The sequence below is a fragment of the Marmota flaviventris genome, chromosome 8, assembly GCF_047511675.1.
Source record: "Marmota flaviventris isolate mMarFla1 chromosome 8, mMarFla1.hap1, whole genome shotgun sequence".
NCBI lineage: Eukaryota > Metazoa > Chordata > Mammalia > Rodentia > Sciuridae > Marmota > Marmota flaviventris.
In genome coordinates, this window is record NC_092505.1 from 72,952,846 (window position 1) to 72,976,083 (window position 23,238).

At 33.7% G+C, this 23,238-nt stretch overlaps 1 protein-coding gene across 4 annotated transcripts in view; it reads left to right on the forward strand.

Moving 5' to 3' along the window:
* The window catches only part of Cblb (Cbl proto-oncogene B), a 205,516-nt gene that overhangs the window by 9,510 nt on the left and 172,768 nt on the right, over positions 1-23,238 (forward strand). For 3 of the 4 annotated variants that reach the window (XM_071615386.1, XM_027943202.2, XM_071615387.1), the window contains exon 3: positions 6,417-6,667. The exons of the other annotated variant lie outside the window; for it this stretch is intronic. In XM_071615386.1, coding sequence (XP_071471487.1) covers positions 6,417-6,667 — 251 coding nt within the window. The remainder of the gene's footprint in view (positions 1-6,416; positions 6,668-23,238) is intronic. 4 annotated transcript variants of the gene reach the window in all.

Consider the following 23,238-nt stretch of genomic DNA (forward strand, 5'->3'; position numbering starts at 1 on the left):
TCTTTGAATACATTTAAATACAGAAGTCAGTTATGCACTGATAAGGACGAGGGATGTAGTTCAGTGGGCATTGCACTTGCCTAGTATATATGAGGCCCTGGTTTCTATCCCCTAAACCACTAAAACAAGAACAATGACAAAAAAAAATTGAATGAGACAGTTCTTGATTCTTAAGTCCAAACATCAGGGTTCTGAGCAGCAACCTTAGCTAGTTGCATTTCTATTTTAGTATTGACATTTCAAAATGAGGAAGTTTTTCTTGGTGATTCTAAAGTCCTCTTTAGGACTCCAAAATTCTTCGAGTCGATAGTCATATATATAAGGAACTCAAAAAACAACCCAAATTCAGCTAACCCAATCATCATATAGGCAAATGAATTAAATAAATATTTCTCAAGAGAAATACAAATTCTAATGAATATGTGAAAAAATATGCAACATGGCTCATGATCAAGGAAATGCAAAACAAAAGTACATTGAGATTTTATCTCACTCCAGTTAGAATGGCAATCATCAAGAACAAAAATAAATGCTCATGAGAATATTGGGGAAAGGAAACATTTATACATTGTTGGTTTGGATTGTAAATTAGTCTAATCACTATGGAATCCTCAAAAGACTAGAAAGAGAACCATCACATGATGCAGCTATAATACTTCTTACTATTTATCCCGAAAAATTAAAGTCAGCATACTGTAGTGATACATGCATACCCATGTTTATAGCAGTGCAGTTCACAATAGCTAAGTTATAGAACCATTCTAGGTGTCTGTCAACAGACGAAAGGATAAAGAAAATAAGGTATATATTCACAGTTTTACTCAGCTATAAAGAAAAGAAATTATGTCATTGCCAGGAAAACAGATGGCAACTTGAGAGCATTACGTTAAGCGAAATAAGTGAAACTTAGAAAGTCAAAGGTCATGTGTCTTCCTCATACCTGGAAGCTAGAGAGAAGACAAGAAAAAATTAAGGGTGATATTATGAAAATGGAAGGGAGACCAGTAGAGTATAGGAAGGGGAATGACAGGACAGAGGAAGGAAGTAAAAGGAAAGATACTAGAGAATGAAATTGACCACATTATGTTATGTGCGTATAAAATATGTCACAATCTTACTACTATGTGTAATTATAGTTCACCAATAAAAAGAAATTAAAAGAAGTCAATGACTGCAATGGAGTTTGTAGCCTAATTCCAATACTAAATGTTTTGACTTTTAGCTCAAGAGAAGAGTAATATTACTAAAGAAAACAATTCTTTTTGGCATAAGTTGGTGCCCTAAGAAATTTATCATTTTATAATGTGACTGTGGATTTGTTTCTTTGTGAAATCTCTTCTGTATTGGGACCAACTTTCATTCTAGGGAGCAACTCATTTATTTCTAGAAAAGGGCTAAGTCATTTGAATCTGAACGTGAATCTTGTGGTTAGCTTGATTTTTCGCCTTAACATACTTTTTCTAGAAAAGCCTTCTTTCCCTGGCTTTTTCAGTTCCTTGAACATAACAGGCACTCAATAAATATTTATTGAATCGAATTGAATTTGACATGCTTTGAAGTCATAGTCCTGTTGTAGGGTTATTCATTTTCGGCAGGAGCTGTCATAAGTCACAGGGTTTAATAGTAATCCCACTGATGAACTGCACACTCAGTGGCATATAGAAGTTCAGCATTGCACATTGTATTTTCCAAGTGCAAATTTAGAAAACAGTGTAGTATACAGAGGCTTGAAGAACCAACTCCAGCCTATTTCAGATCTCCTGTGCCACTTGCCTACAGCCTTCCCATGCTTCTATCTTTTACTCTCTCAATATGTTTTGCTCTCTCATGCCTCTAAAGCCTTTCACACTACTCTCTCTGAAATATTCTTATTTTTTTTATATTTTGTTCCAAATATAGGTATGCTTTTCTTGATGCTCTTATGAACTTGTGTAAGTTGCTGCTTTCTCCTGTGGCACTTTGTACTCTCCTTTATCATGGTCCTAAATTCTCCTTTGATTCTTTCTTAAGCCTCAAGGCTTTCTCAATAGAAAATTCCTTGAGGGCAGGTCTTGTGATTTATTCCTCTCTGTATTCCTATTGCCTAAAACAGTGCCTGATATATAAAATAAACCTTTGTTGAATTAACAAATGGGTTCTGAAGTTCATGTAAATTTACAAATGGAATAAAATAAAAATGGAAATGAGTTTAGAAGGGACCATTAATTATATGCCTGATTCTAATTAAATTGTAATATAGTTAGAAAGATCAGCTTGAGATTCAGAAGATGCAGGCTCTTGTGTTGGATTAATGATTTTTTAATAGTTCCTTAATCTTTGTAGTTCTTAGTTTCCTTATCTGAAAGTGAATGAATTGGATGGGATCTTTACTAAGATCCCTTAGAGCAAGAATTACATTGCTCCTAAGTTAATTATAGAGAACTAGGTCTTTTCTGCCAGACTCCTTAAGGCAGGAAGTATATTCTAGTCATCTATAATTTCTTGGCACTAAGCTTAGTACCTGATATATAATAGTTATTTAAACAGTTTTACCCAATGAAACAATACATTCCAACATGGAATTAAAATTTAAATAAAGCAAATGAGGAAAGACCAGGTAAATAATAGTTAAATGAATAGCCATAAAGCTTAAAAATATCTTTCAAAGAACATTTTTTTTTTTAATGTCTGAAAAAATACCTGACAAAAATTTTTCATTGATCATTTAAAAAACTGACCAGTGGAGGAAATGAATTTGAAGCTGCTTTGTCCACTAATTACAAGTTAGTGATTAGTCAGTATGTGACATGTACAAATACATGTTGCTGAAATTAAACTCTGTCTGCTTTAGGAAGTTGGTAGTAGTATTCTTCAAATTCTGTGTACTTTTGATAGTATCTTTTGGTTTAAAGAATGGAGAAACCATATCCTATTTCAAGCAGGATTTGTTAAATCACAGACATATTTGTATCTTTATTTATTGTTTTTATAATTTATATATGACAGCGGAATGTATTACGATTCTTATTACACATACAGAGTGCAGTTTTTCATATCTCTGGTTGTATACAAAGTATATTCACACCAATTTGTGTCTTTATAAACATACTTTGGATAATGATGTACATCACATCCACCATTATTTCTAACCCCATGCCCCCTCCCTTCCCCTCCAACCCTTCTGCCCTATCTAGAGTTTGTCTATTCCTCCCATGCTCCCCCTCCCTCTCCCACTATGATATCAGATCTTAATCAGTCTTTTGGGCGCAATGAGCTTTCCTGGTTATATCAATGTATCACAGAAGTACAAAAGTGATAGAAAAGCTTTATACATTAATAAAGATTTTGTGTTATTTAATGAATGAGATGCCATCCTACCTTTTGAGAAATTTTTCAGAGATCAAAATAATTTTGTTATATTTAAACTAAATCTGTGTCTTTGGGTTATTAATTTGAATACTTGTAGAATATGATTATGAAAATAAAATATGATACATTAGACAAAAAACATTATATGTGTATGTGTCTGTACATTTCCTCCAGAATAATTCAACTGGTCAGTACATCCATCATTCATTTATTAGTTATATACTATGTGCTAAAGAATTCTGTTTTACACACTATATGTAAAGTGGAAGGTATGATATGATAATGCTCTAGGTTAATGTGAGAATTAGTTGTCTTAATTTAAAGGCTGATCCTTGGTAGTTTGATCCAGATCTTCCTCCTCCCAGTGCTATAATTTCTTAAAGGAAGCAATGGGATAGCATAAAGATTCTTTTTTTATTTGCTGTTACCTTAATTGATTGTGTTTGTGGTTCTTGAAATGATTATAGTTCAACTTTTTTCTGTTTGTCCTAGGCATTTTTTGTGAGTATCCAGGGGCAGATTCATGTTTTTTGAAAATTGAAACCCTTACCATTCGGAGGAACCTTCTAAAGATAACAAATACAAAAGTAAAATACAAAATTGGATATGAAAGTGAATTTCTTTCTGGAATTTTTCAGCTTGATGAAACTTTCATATAAAAGTTGTTGCGAAGTTTTTCACAACACATAGTGAAAAATTAAAAGCTGATAAATCTATAGATACCAGTAACATAATCTAACTAGTTTTTTTTGGCTCTGTTTTTTTTTTTTTGATAACAGGAATTGAACCTAGAGAGGCTTAAACATTGAGCCATATCCCTAGCCCTTTTTACTTTTTATTTTGAGACATGGTGTCAGTAATTTGCTTAGGGCCTTCCTAAGTTGCTGAGGCTGGCTTTGAACTTGCTTTCCTCCTGCCTCCTGAGTTGCTGGGATTACAGTTATATACCACTATTCCTGGATATGGTTTTTGATTCTCTTCTATTACTCACATATAACTTCCGATCCTTGGTGAATTGAACCTTTCTTCTGCTATCATAGATAGCAGGCACTGTAGGCACTTGAAATATTCCTGGAACCATTCTTTATATATATATATATAATTTAAATTTTGAGAAAAATTGCATTTTAGGTTCACAATATATTTTATATGCACAGTCAGACAAATTAACATGTCCAATTATTCTATAATTAGTTACCTTTGATTTTGTGGTGAAAACACCTAAAATCTATTCTCCTGGCAACTTGTCAACATACAAGGTGATATTAACTACTCTCCTCATGCTGTATATTAGATCTCTAGATTTGTTCATTGTACTTAACTAGCATTTGTACCCTTTTACCTACTTCTCCCCATTTTCTTCCTCCTCCCTGCTACTCTGTTTCTATTTATATGTGTAAGTTTTACATTCTTTATATAAATGAAATCAGTTTCTTTCTGTGCCTTTCTTATTTTGGACTGCTAACAATAATTTCTTTATAGAAGTGACTGCACATCTCACATACAACTTCCACTAAACCCAAACTGTGAAGGTCCAACTCAGCATTTCATCAGCAAGATTCCAGAAATGCCATTGGTCAGTCCAGTCCACCCAATGGGGGATAAAGTTTGATAGAAGGGAAGTTATACTGGAAGGAGACAAATTTTAATCAATTATATGTAAAACATTTTACTATTAAAAAGTTTAAAAAGTATATATTATTTATATATTTTATTTATATATCTGTATATATAAATAAAAATTATGAGGACCTTAGAAGAATGCCATGCATATATGGGCACAGAAGCTTACACTTCACCATCTTCTCAGTAAATCTGACTTTTTGTGTACTCTTTGTCTTTTGAAAATTACTGCACTATTACACTATGTGTTCTTTTGTGCATTTCCCCAAAATTTTGTTTTAAGGAATGTTTAATTGAATGGTTTTTTAAAATTTTTTTGATAGGTATTTCCTGTATAACCATTTATTTTTTATTTAGTTGTTCTTTTTAGATGCACACGACAGTAGAGTGTATTTTGACATAATTTACATACATGGAGTACAATTTATTCTAATTAGAATTCCATTCTTTCAGTTTTACATGATGTGGAGTGTCACTCGTGGTGTAGTCATATATGAACATAGGAAAGTTCTGTCCTATTCATTCTGTCTTTCCTATTCCCACCCCCACCCTCTGCTTCATTCCCCTTTGTATAATCCAGTGAATTTCTACCCACCCACCCCTTGCCTTATTGTCTGTTAATATCCACGTATCAGAGGCAATGTTTGGAATTGGACAGTTCTTGGTATTCCAGTTGGAAGGATAAAATGATCTGAGCTTATTTATTCTTGGCTAAATCACATGAGCATGTGGAAGTGAATACACCCTTTTCTGAGGGCAGAGGCATTTTCAGTTCTGCAGGCAGCCTTGAATGCCCCAGTGGTTGGGTGGCATCTGCTGCAGTGACTGGGCCGTTATATCTTAATGTTTATAGGCCTAGTAGAAGATGGGGGAGGCGGAAAAGACTCATTATGACCTGACACCCATTTAACTACTTAATAACTCAGTTGTTAAAATTGCACCTCTTTGTTGTATTCTCCTCAGGGTAGAGAAACATTATATCAAAACGTTAATTAAAATCTATGAGAGAGCTTTAGCTGGGAGTTCAGTGTAGTAAAATAATGTCTAAATGTGGGACCTGGTTTGCTAGCTGATAAGGTCTATTTCCTTGTTTTCATTTAAAAAAAAAAGAAAGGAATCAGTGGTACACAGTGATCAGTACATTGGAATTCTGTTAAACTCTGTACTTAAGACATTGTAGAAGATAATTAAATTTTAGGGGTTGAAAGTTTAAGGATGTGGTATAAGTAGTCTGCACTGAAAAAGAAGAGAATAGGATTTGATTGTATTAAAACTAATGTGAAAATTTGCTAGTTTTTTGTAAACAAGAGTTAGTAACTTAATATCATAATTAATATTATGGAAAATGAAGAAATATGGCAAAGCTCTATTCATTTCTCCTTTTTCTTTGAAGGAAAACAGTCATGATTCATTTGAGAATATTTTATTTTTATCTTTGTTTTTAGGTAAGACTGTGCCAAAATCCCAAACTTCAGTTGAAAAATAGTCCACCTTATATACTTGATATTTTACCTGATACATATCAGCATTTGCGACTCATATTGAGCAAATATGATGACAACCAGAAACTTGCCCAACTGAGTGAGAATGAGTATTTTAAAATTTACATTGATAGTCTAATGAAGAAGTCAAAACGAGCAATAAGACTTTTTAAAGAAGGCAAAGAGAGGATGTATGAAGAACAGTCACAGGACAGGTAAGAATATTTCAGATTTTTAAAATTTTTTAATATTGTCATTAATGTTGCCCTTTTTTTTCATCTTATAGTTGATCACCATGTATTTGTTTTGGAGAAAATGTCATTCACTTTTTGTATTTGCTTTTCACATTATTTAAAATTTTACATAAATTTGTTTATGATTATAGCTAGTTCATGAGCATGTTCTTATTTTTCTAATTGACTTTATTTTAAAGATTAGTTTGAGGTTCATAGAAAAGTTGTGAGAAAGTACAGTTTCCACCCCCTCTTTTGTATAATTCACATTTGTTGTTTGTGAGGTACAATTGTTATAGTTGGTGAACTGATATTAATACATTGACTAAAATCTAGAGTTTACATTAGGGTTTACTGTTTGTTTCATGATTCTATGGTTAATAAATGCATAGTGTCATTATCTACCAGAATAGTAGCATAAAAAATAGTTTCAAGGTTCTAAAAATGCTCTGTGCTCCACCTGTTTTCCCCACCCTACCTCTATGATCTTTTGACTGTCTCCATAGTTGTCTTCACCTGATGACATATAGTGGGACTCATACAGTATGTAACTTTCTGACTGGCTTCTTTCACTTAATACACATTTAAGGATCCTCCATGTCTTTTCGTAGCTTGATAGTTCATTTCTTTATAATACTGAATAATACTCCATTGTATGGTTATGCCACAGTTTGTTTTTCTGCTCACATATTGGAGAACATCTTGATTATTTCCAATTTTTGGCAGTTATGTGCAAAGCTACTATAAACATTTGTGCATGCAGGGTTTTGTATGGATGTAAACTTCCAACTCATTTGAGTAAACACCTAAGAACATGGTTGCTGGATTATGTGATATGCCCACGCTTGGCTTCGTAAGTTCCTAGACTGTCTTCTAAAGTGGCTATACCATTTCACATCCCTACCACAGATGAATGAGAATTCTCAGTGCTTCATTTCCACACCCACATTTGGGATTGGAGACAAAGCTGTTTAAGACACAGTTGCATTGAATCTCTGGGTGTGGTAGCTGTACATAAGAGATATGTAGTGTAGTCTCCATAGTTATTATTGCATGGCAACCTGAACTGCGGTGGTGAAGGCTGAAGGGACATCAGCCGAATCCTCCTTTTACAGCCAGGGTTCTTAACATTGAAACTCTTCATTAATGTTCGTAGTTTGGCTTTTTCATTATTAAATTTCATGATCTATATTAAGCCTAATAAAGAATATGATAGATTTTTTTCTCCATTTCTGGGCTATTCTAAATTTACCTAGAATATTTGCCAATATAATGAAAATCTATTTCTAGTTGGAAAACCTATATTAATTAAAATATACGGTGTCTTAACATTGATTATATCTAGTTTAAGATACTTACCTCTCTGAATTTTTGTATACCTTACATTAGGAAAACCTCTAAAAAACCTTTAATGTTGCTTTTAGGTTGGAAAAATCTAGCCTCATTTAGTTTAGGGCTATATAATGGAGAATTCAGTTATCTAGGTTTGTGGACTCTAAAGTTGACTGTAAACTTTCTGACTGGCTTCTTTCACTTTATACACATTTAATGATCCTCCATGTCTTTTCGTAGCTTGATAGTTCATTTCTTTATAATACTGAATAATACTCCATTGTATGGTTAAAGAAATACCCACGGTACATATAGTCATCAAATTCAAACTGAAAAACCCTCTGCCAAAGGTAAAATGACATAATTTTTATATATTTAAATTTTTTTCTTTGAATTAATGATAGATCCTCCATATACTTGTAAGTCTAACCAATTATGTAACTACAGGTTCCTCACTTAATATTCTTGGTCTGCAACTGACAACATCTGGAGAGTTGTGAGTCTTTGTAGCTTTAAAGCTGCAAGTAAAAAGGGGAATTTGAATTGCCACAGAGTTCTAGAAGTAAGATAGAGAAGAATCACAGTGATTATTTATTCTTACAGGCTTTCTGAGATAGTCTAAGTTATGGGAAGTCAGGTGTTTATGTGAAAACTGTAGTGGTTTTTTTTTTGGTACCAAGGATTGAATCCAGGGGTGCTTAACCACTGAGCCATATCCCCATCGCTTTTTGTATTTTGTTTTGAGACAGCATCTCACTAAGTTGCTTAGTTGCTGAGGATGGCCTTAAACTTGCAATTCTCCTGCCTCAGCCTCCTGAGCTCCTGGGATTACAGGTGTACACCACCAAGTCCAACTGAAAACTATATTTTTCACTTGGTAGACCTGCCATTGATCTAATGAAACTAAACTGTTTTACAAATGTCAATTTGTATAATTCTTATTCAAATTTAGTATCCCCGGAGTTCTTAGTGATCCAGTTAAGTCATCCATTAAATTTTATGTTGTAGGTTATTAGGACACTAACAAGGTGTGTGATTTCTGGATTTAGAAACTTGAGTGGAAATGGGATTTTGATTGGATGTAATAATGAGGTGGTAAACTTGTATCCCACTTTCACATCTTCCATGGCAACTTGAAACATTTTCTAACTCAGTAGATGTTTTATACTTACCATTACAATTATAAATTTTAATGGTTTTGTTTTTTTTTAACATTTCATGGGGGATGTCTATAAATTTTGATCGATTATGTACAGATATCTGTAGACAATGTTAGATCACTTAGTGCTGACTGATCATGATGAGGCAACTCTGTAAACTGTTTAATTGACCAAGTGCATTTTGCTTGTTCCTTCCTAAATTCAACCACAGGCAACATTTATTAGTTTCTGTGCTGATATAGCATATCCCTAGTGGATTTTACTATCATCCATGTTCCATTTTCTGATGATATTCTGTAGCCAGGTTTTTTTTTTTAATGCAAAACTTACATTACATAATTGTCTAATCATAATTTGTAATAATGTACCAAACTTGGTACACCATGAAAAGGATGTAGACTTTTGATTTGATTGTTCTTGTAGTAATATAGTTGTTGTACACAATCACTTCTAAGTTCCCTTAGGATTCTGAATACAAACTGGAATGAGGTGTGCTAATACACCTGGAACTCTGGGTATTCTGCTCTGTAGAACATAACAGAAACTCCAGAGAATGTTCTTATACTATTAGACAACAGTACTATTTAGAAGAATGATTCTACTCAACATGTAAGACAAACTGATTATTAGGAATATCATAAATTCTCTGAAAAATCTCTTTGATTGTACAAATAACTTGCTAGGGACATTAGTATCATTAAGCTAAAACTGAATGACATTAATATTAGAAGTAGTAATTTGAAATTCATTGACTAAATCAGGATCACCTCAAGTGACCCTATATTATATCAAATAAAATTGGAATGAGTTCATGAATCAAAATGTTTATCTTAATGTTCTTGCATCTCTGTTGTGCCACTAGTAAACTTCTTTCTGGATTGATTTTAAATATAAAGTAAATATAAAAAAAATTAAGGTATCAATTCCAAAACTGGTTCTGTTTTGATGATTGCTAAAGAATGAGTCGTTTGAAATTTTAAAATAATTTCACATAAACGTAATATACATTGAATATTATAAATATTTAAATAAATGAAATTTAAAAAATGAATGGCAGTCAATGCATTTCCTAGATACTCAGGTCCTAAAGGAGGAGTGAGGTAGAAATTATAGTTTAAGTAAAACTCTTTGTTACTGAAACAGACATTTAAGGCACAGTGAAAACCTCTTGCTTTGAGAATGGCTAGAATGGTGATTTCCATTAGAGGCGAGGTATGAGTAGGCAGTGTACCTCTCTTCATGGTTACAGTGAACCTCCATCTCTTGTGTCACTTTCCCCCATGTTCTGTGTACTTTTTTGTCTATTATTTTTTTCTTTGTACAAACAATTGAACCTCACACTGAGTTTGTGCTTCTACAGTGTCTAAACCATTCTGGGCTTCCATTTCTGGAAAGAGTAAAGTGATTTCTGGCACCCACAATGTTTACATGTATCTGAGGAAGGGAGTTATGAAACATGTAGTTTGGAGTAAAAGAAGAGGAGACACTTTTTATCAGATTGCTATTTTTAGTGACAAAAGTCAAAAGAGATGTGAAGGTAATTTTATTGCTGACAAATGTACCATGGACTGGAGGTACCTTGTGTAAATCTATTGGCAGTTTTATCAATTGACCTTTTAAATAGTAAAATTTATTCTTTCATCAGAAAGTATGTATTCATCAGCTGCTCTGCAGGACCTGGTACTAGGGACCATGGTTTTGAGAACATCCAGAGATGATGGTTTAAGGATATTCAAGTCTTCCCTATTTTAGAACTGCATTCGTTGGTCAGGGAGATACAATCCATTTCCCCTCTAATACTTGGCTTTAACACTGAAACAAAACCAAAAGTCAACTGAAGAGGAAAAAAATAATACTGTGTTCAACAAATCTGAAGAATATGAAATCTTTAAAAACATTCATGTCAAAGAGGAAAACATAGATGTTGTCTTATTCATATCATTTCTAAGTCCCTGGTTCATTCTTTATACACTGGTGTTATAGAAGACAAATCAACTTCTAGATAGAATGGGATGTATGTGTGGGGAGGAGTGTTTGCCTGTTTCACGTGATAACATCTAGATTGCTTAAAATTTAATAGAAAATTATTTCAACATAGAAAAAATTAATCCTTGAGGAGATTAAACATTATTTGAGAGTTCTCAAAAGCATCAAGGAAAATTTTTTTTCTCATTTGACCTGGCTAAACAAAAGAATATGTATAACCTGCTTTTCCCCTTAGGGTATTATAAGTGTATGCTTGCTAGCTACTATACTTGCATTGTAATTTGTGAGAAAATGTACCAAGAATGTTTAGAATATTCTTGAAGTATTAAAATATATAATTAGGTTAAAAGTGGAATAAAAAAATAAAAATATGTATTCAAACCCTGCAGCTATATTATAAAACACAAAGCTATAAACAAACCTACTTGCTGACTTTATATCACTGTGTAATATCATTGTTTTTTGCAAGAACAATATGGTATTAATTTAAATGTTTAAATTTGTATAATTAAAAATGCTTGTTGATCGCATGCTCATCAAGGTTGTTTTGAAATTCCTCATGGCTTTTCAGTTAACCACCTAAATAGATTGACCTGTATATTACAATTTGGGCTTTAACAAGTAGTTTTAATAATTATTGGACCTCACAGAATCATAACCTTGCTTAAAGTGCTACATTTAGCACCATGTTTTCTCATAGGCAGCTCTGTATGTTGGAGAGAAAATGAATATTCCTATACTGTTTAACACTGTATAGGAATGCTGGGCCAAGGAATCTCATGGTCTGAGGCCATTTCTGTTCCTAGTTTTCTCAGTAACTTTAGTTGGTTTCCTGACTCCAATCTACAGCTTTTAGTTTTAAAATTACTTTCTGGATATTCACAAGATTTTCATCTCATATATTTTAACATCATAAAATGAAGATGTGCTTATTTCAGACTATACTGGTCTTGGTACATAATTCTATTTAATACTTTTTCAAATCCAGTACTAGTTTTTAGTAAAAAAAAAAAAAATATTTTTGTTACTACAATAATTATTTGTAGCAGAATGAATCATAGGGAGATTTTGTCTTTCATAAATAAATGGCACTGTATTGAATGCCTTCTGTGAAGTATTTATTGTGTAATGATGTATGAAAGAGAATGGTTTTTGTTCATTTATATAATTTTACAATTTAAAAAATTAACCTACTCTTTGTATCACTTTTTCTGTTTGTTCATACTGAAAATTACAATTACTTTGAGTTTCATGAGCACAAGGGATGAATTAAAAGTAGAAAATATGATTTCTAAATAATCAGACTGCAGATTTCTTTTGAGCACAAGTTTTAAAATATTCAGTTGTTATTTAAATTTTTTGTATATACATTTTAGATGTTTTTTTCTTTAAACGTGAAACTAGAGAAATAAAACATAATTTTTGCTTTCTCCCTCTCTCTCTCTCTCTCTCTCTCTCTCTCACACACACACACACACACACACACACACACACACACAAGATTCAGAAGAAAAATAGTAATACCCAATCCAATCCTGTTATGTCTGAAGTGTGTCTGCCAGGTAGGGAATGGAATTTTCTTTAGAAAACTTTAACATATTACTGAGATTGCTTTACCATAAATGAATAAAGAGTTTATTTAGTCTTTATTAGAATATTTTCATGCATATTGCAAGCATCTGAGAAATGTGAATAGACTTTTCTCAAGTTTGGAAATAAAGGGGCTCATTTCTTTAACACACCATGAAAGTAGAGGCCACAGTAAGTTATTTAGACAACTGTTTTTAAAGTTAAACAAAGGGAGTCTGTTAAGAGTGGGCAGGTGAGAGCTTGCAGACTCTTTGACTGTTAAGGACTTTATGGCCCTCTGTATTTGGCTAACTGCGTCCCCTGCTGCTTTGCTAACTAGATAAAAAGTTTTTTCTTGTTGAAATGAAGTGAAACAGTTCCTCTTCTCCACCCCTAGCAATTTTTTCTTTGGGCTACATTTTTCAAAGTACAAAAGAAGACAAAATTTATTCAAGTGTTATTTAAAATTAATTTGACTTAATTTTTTTTATAAACTATTGACATACAGTCATATTTATGATTTGTTTATTTATTTTTAGCCCCATGTTAATACTGTCAACCCCTAACTCCTGTTTCTTAGTAAAATTTTTTTGGCATTTATTTTAATTTTTTTGAAGTTGGATTATATGTTATACACACATAATATTTACATAATATTTAGATTTTTAAATGGGGAATTTTTCCTGCAGATTAGAGTTCATTAAATCTTTATAAATTCCTGAGATAAACATTACATGATAAGACAATAAGTAAACTCACAAGACTCAAGTGAACTTGGCTTTATGGTTGAATACCTTTTATGTTTTTCAGTCTTAAGGCAGCTTATTAAAATTGATGTTTTCCTTTCAGTAAATATCTGGTGACATTCAAATTTGATAATTAAAATCCAGAAGCACTCAAGAAAGAATGCCTGTTTTTACTTTCATAATAACAATACTCCCACAAAGAAGGTTGATGAATGATGTCTTTCAAGTGGCAGATTTGTTATTTAGTTAGAGAAAGCTCCTTTGGCAGTTTCTTACAAAACTAAATTAAAGTCTGTTTATAAAATAGACAAGCTGTAGTGATAATCCTGTAGCCTGAGGAGTGCTTGGTTATGTAGCATGAGAAGAGTCTTGTTTTTCAGTGATTTTACAAAGAAGCAGAGTTTCCAGGAATCTAAACAGATTAGCATTCAGTGCTAATTGGCTAGGGTGTAAAATAGTACTTAATTCTGACTATTTTGAAGTGAAGTACCTTGTAAGTATTCCATTCTCTCAATCCATTTTTAATATTAATCATTGTCTCCTTCTACTCACTGAACATGAGTTCTTGTTTTAGTATACATTAGTTGTTTATAGATGTGCTAATTATCCCAGCATACATTTATGAGGTCTTTCCAAAAAGTACTATTTACAGACTAAAATTTTAGCAGTTGAAGCCCATCTTGTTCAGGATAGCCACTGAGGAACAGATTAAACTGAAAGGTAATTTAGATGTATTATTGAAGTGTATTGCTGTAAACACTGGGTCCATGTATACATACATACTACTTTCACAAATAAATTACAAATATGTGACTGTATTAATTTCCTCAGGCTGTCATCACAAAGTACAACAAACTGGGTAATTTAAGCAAGAGAAATGATAGTTGTGGAGGCTGAAAGTCTGAAATGGAGGTGCCTACAGGCTCTCAGAACTCTGTGGGGAAGGATGCTTGCTTGCCTCTCAGCTGTCCATGGCCCCAGGTGCTCCTTGGCTTGTGGCCCAGAGACTCCAGCCTTTGCCTGTGGGGGGTCACCTGATGTCCCCCTCCCTGTATATCTGTGGCCAGATTTCTTACTTATCAGGACTTCACTTTTATTAAATCAGGGTCTGTACTAATCACTGCATCTTAACCTCATTGTGTCTGCAAAGGCAATATTTCCAAATAAAGTCACATTCATAAGTAAAGTTGAGGTTAGAATTTCAACATGTTTTTAGAGCATATAGTTCAACTCATGACAGTGACTGATTATAGCCAGGTAAAATCTATACTTAGGAGATATGAGAAGTTGAAACTCCTTAGAGTATACGTCATAAAAATGTTAAAAACTCTGCTTGGTAGAATATGCCAAAGAAAATTACTTGAAAGTGATTTTGGAAAGGTTTATAAGTTCAAATTGTTTTTGTAGCACTCCCCCCCCTCCCCCGCACCCGGGTTTATACTAGAATGAATGGTGAATTAATTTACTGGTTATTTTTTGGCATACATTGAAAACCATGGTGAATTCAACATTTAATAATAATAAATTTTCATATGTTGACATAAATACTTTGTCAAACTATAATATTCATACTGATTTTAAAATATTAAATGCCATTTCCCTTTAGAACATTTAAATAATACAGATATGTATATTTAATTAAAAGTTATAGTATTTCTAACCCTGTTTATCCATTCTTTAATTTGTGCTAAGCTCTGGATGATTAATCAAAGTAATTATGACTTACATCACAATCATCAAAACTGTTTATTTTCTCTTTTGCAAATCAAAATGAAATAGGAAGTATTTATTATGCTGGTAGTTTATAGAGAAGCCTACAACAGATTTATGTGTTTAATATTGTGAAGTTTTATAGTAAGTGAGATTTCAAGTCAAATTTTAGATAATCAATTTAAGGATTCTAGTTTAAATAAGAGTAAACAAGTGGCATAAACCTGGGGTCAGCAAACTATACAAAGCCAGATAATAAATATATTAGATTTTGCCAGATGATAATGTCTGGCAGCTAGTTAACTCTGCCCTTGTAGTAGAAAGGAAATTAATTGGCATGACTGTATTCTGATTAAACTTTATTTACAAACACTTACACTAGACTGCTTTTGGCCTTTGGGCTGCAGTATACCAGCTCTTACGTTAAAATACTAATCTAATTTTTGGACAATAAAATATAAGAAGTATTTTATCAACAGTCTGCATATAAAGGTGTCATCAATGAGAAACGTGTTTGGGGGTGATGCCTCGGTGACCATAGGTTACATAGAGGGATATATACTTTTCATAGTGCTGCCAGAGTCCCAGGATCTTTCTGGTTTGGAATCCCCTTCCTTAGCAGGTTGGGTTTTACTTGCATTCTGTTCTCCTCATGGTTGTAGAATTCCTGCTGCAGCTCTGTAGTTGTTATGGCTATGCCACAGAGCAAGGGGGTGGGAGCAGGACACATGTCTGTTCCTTTTATCTTGAGTCAAAGAAAGTACCAGAGTCTTTCCCCACTTGCTTCATCCACTAAATTCCTCTTGGGTCTTTATCTCTGGTTACAAAATTGGAATTGGCTGTATTGAAAAACTTAAATACAGTCTCTATATTAGAGGAAGGCAAGGAAGAAAATGAACTGAGAAAAGGTGTTTAGTTAGTCCATGGTATCTGTCAAAATTGAAAACCAGATAGCCATAGATGCCATTTATTTCTTTGGTATAACTTAGCTTTAAGACTTATTTCTTTAAAAATATATTGTCAAGAACTGTGAAGAGACTTGAGTGTGAAGTTTATTTGCCAGATACAGGCAAAAATAGGAAAATCTTTGGTCAGGGAGAAAGGACTATCATGGGGGCAGCAGTAGGCTGGGGAGGTCATCATTTGTGCCATGCTCCTGTACCCCCAGTTCCTACAGGATAGTAGGGACACCTGTGTATGTGTGTGTGACTTGTATCTTAGAAGAACCCCAGCACTTCAGTCATTTACAACAGACAGCTAACCATTATGACCTTTGCCCTGGAAGGGAATACTCTCTTTAATGTCCTGGACAATAAACTTTCTCTTTGTTCTAGAGGGAGACACTATCATTATCATCCTCAGCTATTGCTATATGAATTTCCTCAAAGGATAGTCCCAAACAAAGGCAGTCAAGTGTGTCTGGTCATATAACATGACCAGAGACCAGATATGTGTGACCTATAATTTTCTCCTAGAATATTTATATTCAATTCTTTCTTAGAAACCATAATTGATTCTTAAGTTCTGCCTTTAAAATGCTACTTAATACTGAGGATGTAATTATACTCTTCTATTGTTAGTAAGACCATAATCTTGAGTTCTGCCATTCTAATAAATTATCTATCTATATGACATATCTAGTGTCATATATGTGAAATAGCATGTTGTCCAGACGAATGGTTTTCTTTTTCTTTCTTTTTTTTTAAACTTTCCTGGGAATGGAAATTCAGGGCCTCACTCACACGAGGCAAATGCTCTATGACTGAGTCCTACCCCCAGTCAGTGAAAACTTAAAAAAAAAAATTAAAATTAAAGAAGAAACAAATATACTGATGGATTCATCTCAAGCCTTTTAACACTCTAAAAGAGAAGACAATTCTGTTCTTTACCTTTTCTTTGAGGATACTTCATTCTCTTTTAAACTTTGTATACATAAGCTTATATTCCAAATTGGTTTCACTAAGTAAGGAAGATTGAAATTATGTGTTATAAGAAAATTATTTACTTTGGTTATCAGCGATGATGTCCAGACCTCAAAGATAAGTGGCAAGTTGTCTAATTGCGTTCTCTGGGGAAGTGACATTGGTGTGGAAGTTACACAACTTGACAGGTGTACATATGTGTTCATATAATGTATTTTTAAGTGCTATCTCATTACCAGTTGGCATGTCTGGCCTGCAGCTGTTGCCACGTGAAGGGTATTAGCATTGTAATGCTTTCTCAGTTTTGTTTCAGGGGGACTCATTTAAACAATCAGCACATTTTATGATTATGAAAATGACTATTTTCTCATCATCATTAAACCTGCATTAATATTGTGTGCCAGCTGGTCAATGAAACTTTTTTTTTTTCCTTTTAAATAAGACAGTTTGTATTTATTAGTTAAATCCAAAAGGAATATTTAAAACTTTGTTGCTTAAGCACACTTTATTAAAAAAATCTACATTTTTTTCTTAAAAAAAATCTTTTACTTTGTCTAGTCTGCAGTTTTTTCCTTCTTTGTTTCCTTTTCTTTTTTATACCTAAATATTTTTTTCCCAAAATATATTAAAGAAAGTAAAACTTCAAATCATTTTATAAATGCTGAAATCACTTCTGTTTTTGTTCTAAAGGTTTTCTATGGGACATTTGATTTTGCTGTTCAGCTTGTTCTTATTCCAGAAATATTAGAAAACATAACTAGACAAAAAGATTTTGATATTGGTCAGCTGGTTCTCATTTATCTGATTAAAATAGCTTTGCTTGGATTCTAACACAGAGCAAATTCTTACAAAATATGTAATTTTTTCTATGTAATTCTAATTTTAGTTTATTCTCCTGACAAATGCAAGTGTAAAATTATGTTTTTACAAGGCAAGCGAAGTATTGAAGTTGGTAATTTATCATAATGTCTTTTTGGTAAACTATAGCCTGTAGGCCAGATCTATCCTGTGCTCTTTTTTTTTTTTTTTTTAATATTTATTTATAGGGCTGGGATTCTGGCTCAGCGGTAGAGTACTCGCTTCACATGTGTGAGACCCGGGTTCAGTCCTCAGCACTACATAAAAATAAATAAACAAAATAAAGATTAAAAAATATTAATTTATTTTTTAGGTATAGATGGACACAATACAATGCCTTTATTTTTATGTGGTGCTAAGGATCCAACCTGGGTCCCGCCCATGCTAGGCGAACACCCTACTGCTAAGCAACAATCCTAGCCCCCTATGCTCCTTTTTAAAGTACATTTTCAGTGGCACACTGACATGCCTGTTCATTTACTTAATGTCTGTGGTTATAGCGGCAGAGGTTAAATAGTTGCCACATGCTATATGGCCTGTAAAGATGAAAATATTTAGTATCTGGGCCTTTGTTGAAAAAATTTGCCAACTACTGAGTTTATCAGTGTGGGATCTGAGCATTCATGATTTTGAAAAGTATCCTTGCCATTTCTGATACTCTGTCTGCTCTGCAAACCCTGTGAGTCAAATCAACTCATTTTATGTATAAGGATACCAAGGAGCATTGAAGTGGCACTGGTGGGAATAGAATCCTGAGTGTGTAGAATCGTTTCACCTTATTAAACTTTCTTTATCACTACCATAGGAGTCCACTCCCACCTATAAGTCACTTAAAGAATACCCAGGAAGGATATTTTTCTGTTAGACTTTTAGGGGGGTTTTGTTGGAAAAGATGGTTGAAACTCGTTTAATGTTCTTTTCAGCTTAACCTACTTACTAACTCTAGAATTCACATTTGTGTGCCTGTCTTTTATTCTGCCTTTGCCCTCTCACTTCCCTGTTTCCCCCTGGTTGTGGAGATCCTCTTTTCTATGAGGTTCCTGCCCTGCCCCATTCCTATCTGCCTCTGTTCAGCTTTTTCTGATCGCTCTAGCCAGAATGTCTCTCTATCCTTTGACTATAGCATTTATCAGGGTCTTTCCTGTGGCAGTTAACTATGTATTGTCGGCTTTTGCTATCTTTGTTAAATGGTGACAAGACATGCACTGAGTGTCTCATAAAATTTTAAAGGGGAAAATCATTTCTATGTCTCTCCCACAGCATTCAGAATTGTGCATCATACCTGGCAAACACTTAGAGTAATAATGATTATTTCTCCGGGTTATTGTGGGGTTATTTGAAAATCCTCATTTATTCCTAGATTATGAGTTTCCAGGGCCTAGAGAGAGGGGGTAAAGAGAAAATTTTACATCGGAAATTGTCTGTTGAAGACTCTAAATTAGTCTACCTTTTAGAATTTGTAAGTAAACTGTGAATATCACCTTCAGATTTGGCAGTGAGTGCCAGTGAGTTTGGAAGGAAAAAAGATGGCTAATACTGTTATTATTTATTATAGAATAATTATATTTTAAAACAATTTTAATTCTGTATGTGTATAAATATCTTTAATGCAGTACTATTCTTGGACAAAGTTCATGAAATTACTACAGTTTTGAAGCACTTGTTTAATGGAGTACCCTGGCAGCTTCTTTAGTACCTGTAGGATAAATCCTTTAAGAGAAGTTCCCAGCTTCACTGTTCTGCCTGCCCTTGAGACTATACCATGAGCTTATACAGCTCACTTATTGACTCAGTAGTTCTCTATGCGAATGCATATGAGTGTTTTCACTTCCTCCTATTCTTATTTTAACATTTCTTCAAAGACAATTTTTGTTTCTGTGTTATGTTGTATTCATGACTCGGAAGACACAAGACTTTTCAGCAATTGGGGAATCCTTCCAAAATCTATGCTTTCTTTTTTTTTTTTTTTTTTTTTAAATCTATGCTTTCAACATGAATGGTGCAGTTTCATTTGGTCTGTGTTACTGAGAGAAGTACTCCATCCTCTTCTCAGCGTGCTCTGCAGCAGATGGTTGTTATGTCATTCACAACTCCTAAGGGAGTACATAAATAACGTGCACAAATAATACAAAACACCTTGACCTGGGAATTGTCTTGTGTTCTTGTTGATGGTGTTCCTTGATTCAGATAAGGATTTTCAAGCTTGAAAACTGCTTTTCAACTTTCAGCAAAGATGATTTTGTATTTACTTAACTGCCATCTCCTTTTTTAATTGTTTATTATGTCTTTGTGATGCTGGGGATTGGACTCAAGGCCTTGTGCATGCTAGGGCAAGTGCCCTGCCACTATGGAAGGGCCCCAGGCTGCTATGTCCTTTTCTTCCCTTTTAAAAGACAAGTTAGGGTGGTTGGATTTGGTATCCTTGCCACATATGCTGCCCTGCTTCTTCTTCCTTTTTCATATTTGAGTGAGCATATTAGTTCTGAGATACATCTGAGACATTTTGGATACGTAGGCAGGGCTTTTGTAGAAAGGAATTGCTCTTTTCTTACATCAGCCACATAGACTCAGAAACAGACTTGAAAGGAAAACAGAGGCATGTGTGTTCTCCCTGCCTGCTATTGTTGCGCCCCCTCACATAGCTGTTAGGATTTGTCAGCAGTTTGTTTTGACTCACTGTATCAAGGTGGGGGTGGTTTTGTGTGTTTTTGTAAGTTAACTAGTGTAGGATGTCAGTTATCTCAACTTTACCATTTGTGTTGGCTATGATCCCTCCATGTAAAGAAACAGTCACATTTACCCTATTTCTCAGGCCAGATTTTGATACTGAAACTTTGCCCTTAAAATATTTCCAAATCGTTTTTCTCTTCTTACAATCACGAAGGTCAAAACCTGGCCTTTTCTTATTTCACATTGCCTCTATGACGTGTTCTGGTATTTCCCCAAACTACTTAGGGAACCTATTTGAGTTGTCCTTTTCAATTTATTTTGATAGTTTTTCTATAATAGGAATTAATTTTTATTTATTATGGTAAGATTAGGAACACTTCCAAATCCACATTTTCTTTTCTGGGAAGTATTTTAGACACAGATAACACTCTGGATTTATTTATTTATTTGTTTATTTATTTATTTATGATACTAGAGATTGAACCTGGGGCACTTAACCATTGAGCCACATCCCCAGTTCTTTATTTTATTTTTTAATTTTGAGACAAGGTCTCACTAACTTGCTAAAGGTCTCCCTAAACTGCTGAGGCTGGCTTTGAACTTGGGATCTTGTTGCTTCAGCCTCTTACCACTGGGATTACAGGCATGTATCATCATGCCCTGCTCCCACTGGATTATTTTGATCAGATGTGAGCAGGTCCATGGTTGCTCTGTTGAAAGGAGAGGAAGGGGTGAAGAGGTATCCTGGGCAGATCTGTCTTGACCTTTCCACTGTTTCCTAAGAAAAGTGGCACCACTGCGAGTTGTGCAACACTGTGGTCTTCCCACATCTTTCTCAAGATGTTGAGCTTGGGAAGTAAAGCTTTATAGATGAGATACAAAAGGCAAACAGTTTACCTCTAATTATCCAAGGCTACTGTTATATTTAAAGGTCAGTGTGGATGTCTGGTGTCCCAGATAACTTTATATTATGTAACTATTCTTTATTTCCTTCCTCTACTATTTGTGTGGCATCTTTCCAGCAGCAAGTTGAATTCTTCTTTGTATGCAGTTTATTGTAAACTGTCTTATAGGTGGACTTACAACTGGGAAGCTTAAATAACTAGAATGTTTTCAGTATTTTTGTTACTTGATATTTGAGACAGATGTCAAGTAAACAAGGCAAGAGCAGGACTTTATTTGCTGTACTGCAATCTCAAACTACTGTAAAGAATTTTAATCAGATATTATTGTAAAATGTTTCCAATTCACTGCACGTCATTGAAGCTTAGACAGAATTGGGGAGTGTGCATCAAGTATTTTACTCTATTTGCAATCCACATGGCACCTAATTGATCTGGGACTAGTGGGTTATATTTTTAAGAGTGTAAATATTTCACTAAGTCTCCATCTGCCTTAGAGTGAAAAAATTTCTACTTAATTTCAACCAATACTATTTTAAATTTCTAGTAGGAATATTGAATCAAGTCTGTGGAATTGAAAGATTTAGAAATTCCTCCTGATTACCATTAACTCATTTTAATTTGTCCTTATGGTCATTATTTCTGATTTCCCACAGCTTCACTGGGTTGTTGTTGTTGTTTTTTTTCTTTGCTTTCGTTTTCATTGAGATAGTAGTTGTTACAAACTTTAAAATTCACTTCACCAAAGGATTTCTCTGAAATCAGCACCAAATGGCTTTTTCTGAGTTGAAGCTAGCTTTTAGAATTATACATTGTATAGGAAAAAAATTCCTATATGCAAAATTTCTCAGCTTATTCTTTGTAAAAGCACCTTTCCTTTGCACAAATAATTGTGAAGATGTTAGAAAAGCAGTTGCTTCTCAACATTAAAAATAAACAGCCTTGAAAAATGGCTGGTGCTGGTAGTTTATGAAGGTTAACAAGTAATATGTGAAAAGGCAGCCTGTCCTTGGGTTGTGAAATGTTGCATAGTTTGTGCACCTCATCAGCTCTGGAATGGCTTATGTTGATAGTTCAATTGGCAAACAAGAAAGGCTTTCAATGAAAGGTCCTATTCCTGACTTTTTTTTTCTTCAAGACTGAAGTATTTCTGAAAAAGAGTATCTTGTGATATAGCATTCGTAAACTTATAGTTGAACTTTCTTTAATTGGTGTATATATCCTTAGAGAAAATAACATATTAGAATTTTGAGAAAGACCTGTGTAAACCAATCATGTGTATGTGTTTTTAAACACAAATGAGTCTTTTTGCTTTTTGTTTTTCAGTTTGATATTTAGTCCAGTAATAAAGATAACAGCATTGCAAAGTTATTTATCATGTGTCTCTTAATGACACATGGCTCTTAATGACAAAGATAAGTTCTGAGGACTACAGTCGCTGTGCAAACATCATAGAGTGTGCTTACACAAACTAGATGGTATAGGTCAATCACTTGATGTAGCCTCTTGATGAAATTGAGACCTGAAAAACACTGGATGGGTGAGGCTGATGATGGTTAGACATGGCATATTGTTTTGTTATAAACTTTTTTTTTGATAAGCAGAAAGGAGTACACTCTAAAATCCTGATAAAAGTACAGTAAACACATGAACCAGTTACAGTTGTTTATTACATATATAAGGGTTATGTCCTAAATA